At 57.4% G+C, this 14,970-nt stretch overlaps 2 protein-coding genes across 2 annotated transcripts; both read left to right on the top strand.

Annotated features, from left to right (window-relative positions):
- Nucleotides 1-403: 403 nt before the first annotated feature.
- On the top strand, nucleotides 404-3,509 carry NXPH3 (neurexophilin 3; the record flags this gene model as incomplete). Its single annotated transcript, XM_084239104.1, has 2 exons — nucleotides 404-457; nucleotides 2,805-3,509. 2 exons carry the CDS (start codon nucleotides 404-406, stop codon nucleotides 3,507-3,509), a joined length of 759 nt encoding a protein of 252 aa, XP_084095230.1.
- Nucleotides 3,510-14,051: 10,542 nt separating this feature from the next.
- LOC311174738 (large ribosomal subunit protein uL22-like) lies at nucleotides 14,052-14,970 on the top strand (the record flags this gene model as incomplete). The annotated part of the gene is made up of 1 exon (XM_084239413.1): nucleotides 14,052-14,970. The coding sequence occupies one exon, from the start codon at nucleotides 14,052-14,054 to the stop codon at nucleotides 14,604-14,606; it is 555 nt and encodes a 184-aa protein (XP_084095539.1). The 3' UTR covers nucleotides 14,607-14,970.

The following is a 14,970-nucleotide window of genomic DNA, read 5'->3' as shown; positions in this document are numbered from 1 at the left end:
GGAGGGGCCGTCTGGTCCCGAGAATTAGCACCGGGGACGGGCGCGCGCGCGGGTCCCCAGCACATCTGGGCGAGCCCGGCGCCGCTGGAGCCGAGAGGGGCGCCGAGCGCGTATCTGGAGCGGCAGAGCCACCGCGCAGCTGGGGCCCTTCGAGGCGCTCCGGGCGCACATCTGGGACCTCGAGAGGGAGCCTTGGCGCGCGCAGCTGGACCAGGGGAGGGGGCGGCGGCTGCACAGCTGGACCGAAGGGGGCGGGGTCGGTCCTGGGCGGCTGGCGGAGGGGAGGGCCGCGAGTCGCCGGCGCCGGGAGCATGGGACGGCGCGCCTGAAAGAGCAGGGGTGAGGAAGGGGCCTGGGACCCCGAAAGGAAAAGCGAGGAAGGGGCACGTGAGCGGAGGAGGAGATGCAACTGACTCGCTGCTGCTTCGCGTTCCTAGTGCAGGGCAGCCTCTATCTGGTGAGTGGTCCGCGGGGAGCTGCGCGCAGGGGCGGGGGCCCGGAGCATTGGGGGAGAGCGCGGGAAGCTTCTGAGCCCTGAAACTTTCTCCCTTCCCCCCAGCATCCCAGGATGAAGGGGAAACCTGGAGGCTGGGGGAGAGGGCGGCTCCGAGGCCGGAGACCCGAGAAAGGGTTAATAGGGGCGGGGAGCGGCGCTCGCTGGCCCACCCACTAGCCCGCCGGCGGCGGGAGGTGTGACCGGCACGAGGGACGAGGCCGGCCGGCGGGTCGCCAAGGGTTGCTTGACCCCTTCCCGGCGCCCGGGACGCGCGGGAGAGGAGTGGGGGTGGGGAGAGGGAGCGCCGGCCCGTTAGGTCAGGGGTGTGGGCTTTGCCCTGACCTCGGGGGTCCGAGGAGCCCGGAGTCTGGATCCCCCCGTGCGCAGAGTCGGTCCAGGCGGGGGGCGGCCCCCGCGTCCTTCCCTCCGGTCCTCCCTCCCACTCCCTCCCTCCCCGCCTGTTGTTTTCCTCTCCTCTCCCGGCAGCGCGCAGCCCGAGCCCCACAGGACCAGGGCAGGCGGCTCCCGCCCCGGGCGCCCGCGGCAGCCGAGCGGGGCTCCCAGAGCCCGCGCCCCGCGCGCTCGCCCGCGGCTTCCTGGCCGCCCCGGACGCGGGGGAATCCCACCGCAGCCCCCAGCCCAGGGCTCAACTCCCCTCGGACCTCGCGCCTGCCAACCGCTCCCCACATCCCCGCCCCCCCACAATCCTGTCGTGGAGAAGCCTTAGCCTCACATCTGGATCTGCTCTTTCTCCAAAACAACAATCCCCTTGGCCTCCTCCCCTTGGCACTGCGTGGAGGAGCCGTCTCACATCCCACCTGCGGCCCTTATGCTCCAGCCTTTAGCTGGGACCCCCCCACCCCCAGCCCAGTACACACAGCTTTGCTACCTGGAGCCCAGCCCCAGGAGCTTCCCCTCCCCCTGTCCTTCTGCCCCATCCCTGGGCCTGTCCGGCAGGGCCTCTGCATGTCTGAGGGCATGACCAGGCCAGAACAAGGGGCTCAAAGATCCCAAGCCCCTTTGGAGTCCTCTAGACCACAGCCTCTTAAACCACCCCCATCCTCACCCAGGGTGATGCCAGCAAATCCAGATGCTGCCCGGTTGTGAGCTGATGCCCCACATACTGGGCACGCAGACACAGAGGGCAAATGCTCCCTTCAATAGCCAGTACACACAAACCAGGAGCTTCTCCCCGAAAGTCTCCTCTGACCACCCCCCCCCCCCCATGTCCGACCGCGCTGGCCTGTGCCGGAGCTCAGTCAGGGTGTCCTGCTGGTCCTCTGCCAGGAAGTCGCATGTCACCTTAGCGGATCCAGCAGAGACCGCTGAGTTTTCCAGGAGACTTGGGGTGGGAACGGAGCCCAGATTACACCCCCGTGAAAGGACACATGTGAGACCAGAGTGTGTGGTGCTAGGGAGGGCCGACCCTGTGTGACTTAGCTCGCGGCGATGAGTCCTGTTGTCCTCATCTGTGAAATGGAACCATAATTCCTGCTCCCTCTGCTAGTAATGTCCTGGACGTCATCGCTATCCCCAGGGGAGTGCTTGGTTTTCCATACCCTTGGTCCCCGGTCCTTCCCTGGGTGTGGCGCTCAGGCAGGCCTAGCAAACCTAAGCGCTTTGTGCCTGGGAAAGCAGCCACTGGGGTCTGTTTCCATTGTCTGTTGGTTCTCCCGGCCTCTGAGGGTAGGACTATCCCAGGGCAGGGATGGTGTCTCATCCAACCGACCCTTAGGTCCCCAAAGCAGGGCTTCGACCAGTCCTGTCAAACGGGGGCTCTCCCAGTCTAGAGGTGGGGCTCCTCTGTCTGACTCCAGGCTCTTGAAGGGCAGAGACTGCACCTCCCCCACCAGCCTGGGCGTTTCAGAGGCAGAGACTCTGCTGCTCCTGTAAGATGAGGGTGGGGGGCTGAGCCAGCTAGGGGATGTGTCTGCCATCAGGTGGGGGTCTCCCAAGAGCAGGAGCTCGGCCTCCCCCATCACTCTAGGGGTCGGGATTGTGCCTCTCTGTGCCGTGGCCCCCTGGAGAGACTACCAGGCCATCTTGTAGACTGACTAGTGGCCAGAGGCAGCCCAGGAGGAGAGGAGCGGGAGGAGAGGGGAGTGTTAGAGCACTAGATGGGGCCACACCACCAGCCAGAAGGCAAACCCGCCCCCAGCCCAAGTGCGTAATGAGGTGGAGGGGCTCCTCAGTCCACGGAGCCAGAGCCGGAGTGGAAGGGAACCAGGGAGAGAGATGATGCGGGTTGGTGGGCAACGGTGGGCCCTCAGCGATGGGGCTCTCACTCTTCCCCCAACTCACTCCATAGGTCATCTGTGGCCAAGATGATGGTCCCCCAGGTGCAGAGGACCCTGAGCATGATGACCGCGAGAGCCAGCCTCGGCCCCGGATGCCTCGGAGGCGGGGCCACCTCTCCCCTAAGTCCCGCTCCATGGCCAATGCCACCCTCTTAGGGCTTCTGGCTCCACCTGGGGAGGCATGGGGGACCCTTGGGCAGCCCCCCAACCGTCCAAAACACAGTCCCCCACCCTCAGCCAAAGTGAAGAAAATCTTCGGCTGGGGGGACTTCTACTCCAACATCAAGACGGTGGCCCTCAACCTGCTCGTCACTGGGAAGATCGTGGACCACGGCAACGGGACCTTCAGCGTCCACTTCCGGCACAACGCCACGGGCCAGGGCAACATCTCCATCAGCCTGGTGCCCCCCAGTAAAGCGGTAGAGTTCCACCAGGAGCAGCAGATCTTCATCGAAGCCAAGGCCTCCAAAATCTTCAACTGCCGGATGGAATGGGAGAAGGTGGAGCGGGGCCGCCGGACCTCGCTGTGCACCCACGACCCGGCCAAGACCTGCTCCCGCGACCATGCCCAGAGCTCAGCCACCTGGAGCTGCTCCCAGCCCTTCAAGGTCGTCTGCGTCTACATCGCCTTCTACAGCACGGACTACAGGCTGGTCCAGAAGGTGTGTCCCGACTACAACTACCACAGCGATACCCCCTACTACCCCTCTGGGTGACCCCGGGCAGGCCGCAGAGGCCAAGTCAGGGCTGGAGGGACAGTCTGCCCAGCAGGAGGCCATCGTCTGGACACGGGGCAGAGGCGGGGAGGGGGGTGGACAGGAGGAGAGGTCAAGTGGGGCCGGGACCAAGTCTCCAGGGGCGCCGGAGGGGTCCCAGGTGCTGGCCGGGCCCGAGGCTGTGGCCCGGGGCGCAGGAGCACCGAAGGAGGAGTTTCCTGCGCAGCTTTATGTGACTTCCCCACCCAGCTGAGGGTGGGCAGATGCTGGGCCCCGAGGCCCTTGGGTAGACAGACCAGCGTGACCCCAGATAAGGTCACGGGGAGGAGCCTAAAACCTTGGCTCCTCCCTGCTGTCCTGAAAAGGGACGGCAGCGAGGAGAAGGGGATTTCATCAGCGTGGACACCCTCTAGGCGCCAAAGTCGGGCTTCCTGGGAGCCAGCACTCAGGGTGGCAACGGGAGGAACTCTGCAGCCCTCCCCACTGGGCAGCCCCCAGTCTCTTGTCCTGGACGGTGGGCTGAAGGTGGCTTGAGACTCGAGCGCTGTCCCATGGAGCCACTGATGTCTTGACCCCCTGCCTCTAGCCAGGCCACCCCTTTCCAGAATTTCCTCTCGTGCCATTGCCCCCCACCTCTACCCACCCTCGAGCTGGCAGGACGCTGTCCCGAGACGGAGGGCGGTGGTGGGTCTCCCAGCACTGCGGCCACCGTGGACACTCATGTGTGCGGTCCCCCCTGCTGGCTCCTCCAGGAGCGTCCTTGTCCAGTGAGTGATCCTGCAACAGCCAGTCTCCCCTGTCAGATCCCGGCTCACCCAGATGGAGATGGTGCCTCCCCTCTGGGCCCCGGGGTGGCCCTCGGCAGCGTGGAGCCGAGGGAGGCCACCATGGCGAGCTGAACCTGTTCTGTAGTGTCTGTCTGTGGTGGGGGGAGGGGCGGGAGGTTTCGTGAAATCATCTGAATGTCGAGTTCTGTGTGCAAAGTCTTGTTCTTGGAGCAGGGAATAAAGCTTTCCCGCGGGGGCACTGGACTCCAAGCTGTCTGGGGGAAGGGGCTGGGTGCCTGGCGGTCCACAGGACTTTTCCTTGAGACAGGGCGCCTGGCTCTGTTAGGGGGTGGGGGCTGCATCTGCAAGAACAGCTGGGAAGGAAGAGCTGGCAGATGGGACGGGTGAGCCAGGGTCTTCTCCCTGGACTGCCATCCTGGTGACCCAGCGGGGATTTGCTTTGCGCCTTGGGTGACTTCATGCCTCTCTGGGTTTCTTTCCATTTCTGTTTTATAAAATGAGACGCAGGCCCAGCCCAGAGGTTCTCAACTGAGATTGGGCCTCTGAATCACTGAGAGGCTTCCTTAAAACAAAGACTGCCCAGCACAATCATCCCAGAGTTTCTGGTCCCGTCGGTCTTGGGGAGGGCCTGAGACCACCGTGCTCACCCGGGTGCCCGGGTGCCCATCGTTCTCCTGGCCCAGGCGCCACCTGAGGACCCCTCTTACTCACACACAGCCTTTAAGTTCCTTTCTGGCTCTGGCTCCCGAGCATGAGACTCCTCTGGCTCCTCCCAACTGTGATTTCCACCTGCTTCTCCTGCCAAGGGTTCTTTCAGAGATCCAGAGGCTTTGGATTTTCAGTCTGCTGACACCGGCGAAGGGACAGCCAGGCGACTGGGGATCGGCAGGGCTGTGAACACAGCCATTCCTCTGCCCCAGCCAAGAGGAGAAGAGGGGCCTGCCAGTGGCTCCTCATCTGGAAGTCAGTTGGGCACTTTGGGGCTCAGCGAGGACAAAGGAGGGGCCCCACTACCGAGGCCACAGTGCCTTCTCGAGGTCACCTCTCACGGAAGGTCAGCCCTTGTGTCCCCTGATTCCCTTTTAGCCTCACAGCCACAGTAAGGAGCCCCAGCACAAGGGTGGAGTGGTCTCACCACTCCCAGCCTGTCTCCCCTGGCCCCCATCACTCAGCTTGGACCAGGCCTCTTGCACTGCAGAGCAGAGCGGGATGGGGCCCAGCAGCCACCTTGTTGTATGAAATGACCCAGAAAGGGGACACGAAGTGAACCCACACTCCTATGGCAGCTTCTTCCCCTGCACAGCTTGCTGGGGTCATCTGTCCTGAGCAGAGATCCGGGAGACTGCCCCCTCTCCTCCATGCCATAGTTTCCCTACCCACCCTGGGTCAGAGCTTAGAGTTCAGAGAGACCCAGGGGCTCAGGCCCTGCTGGGCTGCTGTGTTCCCTCCTGCAGATGTGTGAACCCCTCAGACACCAGCCAAGGCACCTCCCGTGGCCCCGTGGTCCTAGAGAGGGAGGGAGGGCGGAGGCTGAACTGTCAGCAGGGCCTGGGGGCACTCTGACCCACCTGCTCTGGCTCCTCTACTCCTGCAGAGAGCCAGATGCTGCTGACAGCTGGAGGGCCAGCCTGCCTGGCACACAGTCCTGCCAGCATGGGGGGTGGGTTCATTTTAATAACTTCACTTCACCCTCACACACACTCCACCGCTTCATCCCCCTTTACTGCCTTCCCCGCAACCCGGCGGCTCTTCTCAGCTAGAATCTTGCTAACAGATTTCCTCCCGAATCGTAATTCTCTTGGACTAGCCCTCTGGGCCCTGCTCTTGCCATCACCAGATGCTTCCTGCGGCCTCCTTCATCCTCAGAGGCAAGGGGCCAACTGCCTCTGGTTACCCAGGTTCCCACCTCTGCTCCCTTGGTGAGCAGTGCTCACCGCCTGTCCCCCCCACCCCAGAGCTGGACCCCCAAGTCCTGGAAGCGCTCTGACCTTCCACTCTCCAAACACTCACAGGAGGGCAGTTCCTGGGAGGAGCCTGCTCCTAGCCCAGGGAGAAGTTGAAGTCCTATCCTCGCCCCAACCACGGCCTTCAGGGCCCTCTGGCACCTCAGGCCATCAGTGACTGGCTGCTGGCCCCTGGTCCTGTTGCCCCAGGGCCAGGGGCCTTGTCTCCTTTATGGGAATAGGGCCTCTGCACAAGTCATCCAGATCAGGGCTCTTTGGGAACACAGTTCTGTATCTTCCCACTAGACTGGGGACCCCAAGAGCCTCCCTCATCAGACTGGAGTATCCCTGAGGGCAACACCTACAATATGGAGGCAGGGGGGAAATTTGTTCTTTTCTGGGCATCAAAATAACACCTTTGCCCGTCGGCCCTAAGGAAGTGCTCAGTGTCCCACCTCGGATGGGGAGACCGTCCCCTGTGGCTTTGAGGTCAGCTGGCAGCAAGGCAGATTCTTCCTCCCCATGAGGCTTAAGGCAAAAGCAAGTGTGTGTCTGGGTCTCTCCTCCCTCCTCTCTCCTCCCTCCCCTCTCATTTTCCTTCCCCAGGATGAGCAAGCGGGAACTGAGTCACCCCCGTCCCCATCCTTGGCAGGAATGCTGGTGACCTTGCATGCGGCACACTCCCGTGGCGAGGAGATGCACACGAGGTGGGTGGGTAGGCAGGGAAGCAGGGGGAGGGTGTGCATGGGGTGGAGGCAGCTGAAGGTCAAGGGTGACCAGGGCCTGGATTACCATGTGGGTCTGGATGGGGGGTTGAGGCATACACAGTGAACCGGCTGCTCTGTTGGGCAGCGAGCCAATGTCATGACTGGGAGTGGGAGAGAGAAATGTTACTTCCGAAGACTCTGAGTCCTGCGGTACTGCCAGGAGAACTGGGGGCTGGGGTGACGGGTGCAGAGAGGCAAAGGCAAGCTTGGGTGGGGGCGGTACCTGCTGATATGCCAAAGTCCTGGAGTAACAGCTGCCACTGTCACCAAGGCACAAATGTCAGAGGAGACCTGGTGCCCAGAAGTTGGGGGCTGAGTTCTGGCTCCTCGGGGCCCTGGTTTGTTTTTGACCCGCCAAGTGAATGGCTGACCTGGTAACAACCCACATGAAGACGCCTCGTTCAAAGCCTCCGGGTTCATCATCTCAGAGCCACCTGGCTAGAGGCTCCCAAGGGACAAGCACGCACCTCTGGAACCACACAGGCTGCCAATGAACGGGCCACATTGGTGTGGCAGGAATATCCTCTGGGTGCCAATCCCGGGCCTGGGGTTTATTAGCTGGGTGGACTTGAACAAATGGCATAACCTTCTAAAGGCTCCTTAGTGGAAAAACTAAGCATCTACTGTATATACCTTGGAGTGTAGCTGGGAAAATGAAACCATTTGCTCAATGGATGTTACTTTCTTCTCTCTTTTTTGTTTAAAGATTTGTTTATGTATGCATACAAGAGCTGGGGTATAGGCCAGAGGTGTCGGGGGTGAGAGGATTCACCAGACACAGAGTGGGGAACAGAACAGGCAGATCTACTGAAATACACTGCTGAGGGGAGCAGCGGGAGAGACAGGACAGGTCTGCTGCGCCACGTGGTTTGCTCCCTGGCCAGCCAGGGTTCTGAACTCCTGCAGCAGAGGCTGCAGATTGCTTCATAGTGCGGTGCTTAACCCTTGCACCACCAGGGAGGCCCAACTTCTCTTTTGTTTTTGGAGGTGGCTTTAGGTTAATATCAGCCTTGCTGTTCCTGGTGTGGTCAGGTGAAAGGGCCGCCCCCCACCTCCAGAGGGAGGAGACCTGGGTTCTTGTCCTGTGCCAGAGGCAACTGATTGTAATATCCATTTCCCCCTTCTCCATAGTAATGGAGTTCGCCATTGTTAGCTGGGGACATGGCTCCCTGAAATACACTTCTCTGCCTCCCTCGTGCCTAGGACCACATGCCTAAGATCTGGCAGCGACACGTAGCTTAAAGAGTTATCTAGCAACTTCCAGAAATCTTGAGAGTTGATGTATGCCCTTTGCCTGTTTTATATCCCCTCATTCTTTTTATGTTCCAACCTCCATCCTGCCACCTGGAATACGTATGTGATTGCCAGAGCTCTAGCTGCCATCATAGACTTGGGGATAAGAGCCACACCCCAGAAGGGACAGAGCAGTGATCTGGAAGAAATCTTGGTCTCTGAAAATTTTGTGGAATAGAAATATCATACCAATCCAAGTCTGCCCACCTTTAGACTTTAGAGAAAAATCAAATGCCTATCTTATTTCTATCAAATGTCTCTATTTCTGGTGGTTAAATCTAGTTCTACCAGATGCGACGGTGTTGGGCACCTCATCCTCCTCATCTGCAAGAACGAGATACCACCTGCATATCTGGTCACACGTCATGGAAGGTCTGTGGCCTCACAGGCAAGCATGGACTAGGGAAGGCTCTCGAGTTCCCACCCTCACTGCGCTGAGGCAAACAGCCTCCATCTTTGGAGCTGGAACAAGTTGCTGCTCATTGCAGGGAGCCCCCTAGGGCTCAGGATTCTCTGCTCGACTGAAAGGCCTCAGTCCCCAAATTCAGCCCGGCACGTCTGAGTCCCCATCCACATTCTGATGTTGGTGACACACAATCCTCGTTAAGGGCCTGACTGATCCCAGCCAGATGGGATTCTAATTTAATTAAAACCCTTTAATTACCTGCAACAACACAGCTTCGGAAGTCCAATGCAGAAGGGGGCCTGTGATGGGAGGGGCACTGCTGACAGGCCAGGGTGGTGACTGCCTTTTCATTCCTCAGGGAACCAGGGTTGCCAGGCATTTCTCCTACCCAGGTGGGCAAAAAGGCACAAACCGCGTGAAACAGCCTGTGTGGCCCAGGCTTCTGGCTTGTTCGACAGCCAAGCGGGGAGTGGGCAAAGCAGGCCCTCGGGAGCAGACTACTGGCTCTTGAAACCGAAGCTGTTAGTGTTGGTTCTGTGCCTTCACTGAGAGCAGCAGAGACAGCTTAAGCTCAGCCTGAGTCTTCCCAAGCCCCAGGCCCTGGGTAGGAGCAGGGTGGCCTCTGGCTACTCGGGATCCGGCTTGGCTTAGGAAACGGGGGCAGCTGTGCATCCACAAGGCAGGACTTGTCCCTCGCACAGGTCTTCCCTAAGGTGTCATCCTCCTAGGGAGTGGACATGAAAGGGAGTGACTTAGGTGGGCAGCAGAGGGAACCTGTGGTTTTGGGGGACTAGTGAGGAGCGCCCCTCCCCCCACCATGGTGTTGGGCCTCAACTGGCTCCTCCCCATGAAGGCCGAAAGCCACAGCTCAGGCCAGGCAGGAGCCTGCCAGGCCTTGGCAGGGACAGGCTCAGAAACCCAGAGTTTGTAAGCTGGGCTATTTTTAAGCCTTGTGGACATCATACGCTAATACCCTTCTGTTCTCCCTCAGCACTTATTCACTTAACAAATATTGTTTAATAAAACCTCTGAAAGTCCCAGCTGGCCTCTGTGGTGCCAGGAGATCCAGGGGAAGAGGTCCTGGTTCGCACTTGAGCTGTCGCCCTAAAGGAAACGTTTGCTGAGGTCAGTAGAATGTCAGTGGCTGGATGTGAGGACAGAGCTAGAGGAAGGAGAAACTCAAAGGGGACGAGCAGCAGCCACAAAGCCCAGCTACTCCACACCCCATAGGGGCTCCTTCCCAAGCTGAAACTGAGGCGGCGCTATAGTTCCCTCTGTTGAAAAAAGTGCCCCTACGTGGGCCTGTCTGCTGCCCTCCCAGCCCCTTCCTCTCCGCCAGCATCTGGCCTCAGCTCCCACTCCATCGTGCTTCCTCTCTTCTCCCCAACAGCCACAGGCCTCTCTAAGAGCCTGCTGCTCTCGCTGACTCAGGTTGGATCTGGAGAGCTGTCAGCTTGGGAACTGTCACAGCAGGGAACGTGGCTGTCCTCCCAGAATGACAGGACTGGCCCCGGCGCCCTGTCTCCCCTCATGCTGGTGACTCCATGGGGTTGGGGATGTGTGGCCCTGGTCAGCTGACTTAGAGGCTCTGCAGAGGCAGGAGGGCCTTCCTCTGAGACTTGAACCCAGGTGTCCTGACACCAGACTGCACAGGGGGCTTCCGATAGGCCTCACTGGACAGCGTGCTGGGGGCAGCATCCCTTCCCTCCACAGTGGGAGAGGCCGCGAGGGGAGCCAAGATGCCACACTGTTGCGCTCTGACCTGCCCAGGCCCACCTGATGGAAAAGGGGGGCGGGGAGGGTGAAGGCTGGAGAAGATGGCGGCAGCATGGGGTAATGGCCACCCCTCCTCCCACATGTCCCTGATATTGTATGTTGTCTTATCTAGAAAGGTCTTCAGAGATCCAGGTCAATTCCTGGGGCCCACCCTGAATCAGTTATTGTAAAAGCCAGGCCCTCTGGTTCCTACCCCAGTACTGCTCTGCCGTTACCCCAGGCTTCCTTGCCCCAGTCCCCCTCTCGGCCGTGGAAGGGGAGGAATGGCTTAGTCCTGGGGAGCCCACCTTGGGGTCAAAGCAGAGAGCAGTTTCTCTCTTTGCAGGGTGGTTTGTGTATCGCAGGGCTGAGAACACGGATTCTGGAGCCAGGCTGCCTGGACTCATTTCCTTGCTCTGCCTCTTCCTAACTGTAGACCTTGGGCGGGTTGCTGAGCAACTTGGTCTTCCCATCTATGAATTTCCTCACCTGTAAAGTGGGGCTGACCTGTGTCTCTCAGAGGGCTGTGTGGGGCAGGACGTGGAGAGCATGGAGCTGTGTTAGGCACAGGCCCAGCCCACAGCCCTGGGTGATCCTGGCTAAGGCTGTGTGGGAAGGAGGGAGAAGATGCCACGGGCACTCTTGTTCTGTGTTGCAGGAGGAACGTGTGGGGTAAAAACTCATGGGGAAGGTCAGAAGTCTGTCGGGTCCACGAGAGATGACACTTATACAAAGGAATCTAGTGTTTTCCTTCACAGTGGCCAAGAAACAGGGCCCCTGCGTGTATTCTTAGTGCCCCATGAAGCCAGAATCCCACTTCTGCACTCCAGAAGTTCCTCCCTGCGCATTGAGGGCATTCATCTGCATTCTTCCCCTGGAAACACAAGGTCCAGAGAATGCAGGTGGTCAAAGGGTCTTTATTTAGAAGCAGAGTTAAATACCCTATCAGCCAAGCACTCCCCAGGCTGGGGCAGCCTGCCCAGAGCTCTGCCTGCCTTACGTTGACCCAGTCCTGGTCCCACTAACCAGTCCTCACCTCATTGGTCTTTGGCACCTCCACCTGATCAGGCAATCTCTCAGCAATTTGGTGGCTGGTCACCCCTGGCTGGACCCCCGGGAACTGTGTGTGAACTCTTTTGGTCTATACCCTGAGGGAGAGTCCCGAGCAGTGGGCTTTGTGTGCCCCATTTCTTCCACATCTGGAGAAGGACCAAGCACATGGGATACCCACAGGCTGGACCAGTAAATCTTGTTGACTCACCAATGAACTCTGTACTCGGTGTCTACTGTGGGAGTCTTTCACAGGGACAGGTAGAAAGGAAGGATGCAGGTCAAGTGGCAGCTAAAACCTGCCTGGTGGTATCTGCAATAGATGAAAGCTGGCTTGGGGAGATGGGGTGGGTGGGGGATACAAGAGTGTGGCTAGGTATATAAATGCCCCGTTTACTAGCCTTGGCAGCTCCCAGGCCCAGGCTAGGAGGGGCTGCCGCTGCTCTGTCAGGCTCTGCCATCTGCCACATCTCAGCGGAGATCAGCACTGGAGGGCGCATTGTAGGCAGTTTCTTTTTTTTTTTAATGCGGCAGGATCAGGCTCAAGATGTCACTCTAGTGAGTGGGACTGGGGGCGGGGCGGGGCGGGGGGGGGGGGGGAAGAAATGTTTAGGAAGACAGGGAGAAATAAATGGAAGCTTCCATGCCATAGGAGGAGGGATAGACAGGGGGCAGAGAAGGAAGGGGGAAAAAGAAGCAAAAGGAGACAAAGGCTTGGGAAAGGTGAGTTGATTTAGCATGCACACCTCCATCTTTACCTGGATCCTCAAAAGGCCACTGTGGCCTTGTCCCAGGGCCCCTGGGCCCAGTTACTTCCATCCTCTCCTCAAGCCCTTTTTCATGCCTCCAGGCCCAAGTGCTTCTGCCTTTCTCTTCCCTTCTCCTTGGCACGCCTAATGTCAAGCACTCCTGGCTAAGGGAGATTCTAACAGCGATGACAGTAATGATCACAAATGAAGAATGAAAGAGCTATTCCAGTGACTGAAAGATTTGGCGCAGACTGAGTCTTTTCTGAGATTCCCCCTTCTCGTCACATCATAACAGGGCAGAGCCTCGGACTGTACAAGATCCCAAGATTCTTTCTCCACAGGTAATCCTGCTTCAGAAGATCCTCATGCTCCCAAGGTGCCTGTTTAGGGTCTCATAGCACATTTATATTCCATTCCCAGAAATCCTCAAAGGAAATGAACCCAAAAGGCTATACAGGCCTTAGGTTAGACCCAACAAGAGTTACATAGCAGTAATAACATTAGTAACAGTTTGCCCTTCTGGAGCCCAATGGCAGGTAGTTATTAAGAATTCGAGGGCCTCCCCGGTGGCGCAGCGGTTGAGCGCTGGGTTGCGAAGCTGCCCGCAGCCTCTGCAACGCCGGTTCGATCCCCGGCTGCTCCCAGGCCACCGGAGGAGGGTCCCACATGGCGCGCAGACCTCTCCTGCCGCCCGCTGCTCCCCTCAGCAGTGTACTTCGGTCCTTCTGCCTGCTCTGCTCCCCGCTCTGGCTCTGGTGGATTCTCTCACCCTCCCACGCTTCTGACTGTACCCAGTGCTTGTATAAATAAATAAATAAATAAATAAAAAATCTTAAAAAAAAAAAAAAAGAATTCGACATGTATTTTCTCATTAATGAGAACTCTGAGATACAACCATTTTACAGAGGAGAAAACTAAGGCCACATAGGCAAGTACTTTGGTCAGGATCACTAGTGGTGGCGGGAGGTCAGAGCCAGGCTCCTGGGCTCAAGATGCTGGACTCTCAGAATTGCCTGCTCTGACCCTAACCCTAACTCCTCCCCAACTAGTTTAGGCCATGCCTCCAACCCCCAACCCTTTCTCTAGGCCATTGACCTTATTTCCTGCTTAACACTGAAAAATATAAGTCACCAGAGGCAAACTTACTCAACTTCCCACTATCAAACACACCTGTTTCTGCAGGAGGATCACACTCAGAAAAAGTGGACCCCTTCTTCTGGCCAAAGCCCACCCATCCCTCTCCTTCCAGCACCCTCAGGACCTCATGGCATACTGACCTCCGGCTTCTGGACCTGGAGCTAGTTCTCTCTGCTGAATCCTCTCCAGTAGCTTTACATCTTCGCTTCCCTTCCATCGCATAGAAACAAAATAAAACACCTTTCTCTAGTTGTTTCCCTTTCACTTACTGTCTGGATGTTGCCAGTACTCAAAGACTTGCCTGTACTCCCCGCCTCATTCCTCCCCTCCCACACACTCCTGATCTCAGCCTTCCCTGACGTGGCCCTGCAAGGTCCCCCTCAGCTTCCACGTTGCTAGCTCCAACAGCCATATTTTCTTCTTTCTCTTATTCGACAGCCTTTAGGATGTCTAAGTTTTGTATTGGTGCTAATACAAATACCTCCTGTATCTCTGGCCACTTCCCCTTTGTGACTTATTTTCCTTTACTGGTCTTGTGAGTTCCTAAGGGCTTAATCCTGTTCTCCACAGTGATTTAACACACCTCCGGGCTTGTTACACCTGTAAACCAGTATCTCCTGCTCTTCCCGTATGCGGCCTTAGTGATCTCTGAAAATGGTTCGCTACTCACTTGACCCAGAAAACCCTACAAAGTCATGCAAATCAAGAGGTTCAAATCTACGTGTTCATTTTAAGAACACTCGTGAAACTGCCCAGGCCATCAAGGGTATGCATATCCGAAAAGCCACCAAGTATCTGAAGGATGTTACTCTACAGAAGCAATGCGTACCATTCCATCGTTACAATGGTGGCGTTGGCAGATGTGCCCAGGCCAAACAGTGGGGTTGGACGCAAGGTCGGTGGCCCAAAAAGAGTGCTGAATTTTTACTGCACATGCTTAAAAATGCAGAGAGTAATGCTGAACTTAAGGGTTTAGATGTAGATTCTCTGGTCATTGAGCACATCCAGGTGAACAAAGCCCCTAAAATGCGCCGCAGAACTTACAGAGCTCATGGTCGGATTAACCCATACATGAGCTCCCCCTGCCACATTGAGATGATCCTTACTGAAAAAGAGCAGATTGTTCCTAAACCAGAAGAGGAGGTGGCACACAAGAAAAAGATATCGCAGAAGAAACTGAAGAAACAAAAACTTATGGCAAGGGAATAAGTTCAACGTAAAATAAAAGGAAGCAAAAGTAAAAGCAAAAAAAAAAAAAAAAAAAAACAAAACCAGTATCTCCTGGGACCTCGTATCCAGCTCCAATTGTTCTGGGTTCTAGGCTCATGAATTCAACAGCCAAGTGATACCTCTATTTGGATTTCTCAAGGCATCTCATAACCAGTAAGAAAAACGAAAATAATCTAGTTTTCCTCGTTTCCATTCCCATAGGTCTCTATTTTGGTGAATCTATCCTAGTCACTTCTTTGACCCAAACCTTATATCTGATCCATCACCAAATTCTGCAGAATTTCCCCCCTAAATCTCTCAGCTTCCTCTGCTCTTCTCCAGGTCTGCCACTTTCCTAGTTCAA

This window comes from Talpa europaea, assembly GCF_964194135.1.
Source record: "Talpa europaea genome assembly, chromosome: 7".
NCBI classification, from domain to species: domain Eukaryota; kingdom Metazoa; phylum Chordata; class Mammalia; order Eulipotyphla; family Talpidae; genus Talpa; species Talpa europaea.
This window is presented reverse-complemented; position numbering and strand designations above follow the sequence as displayed.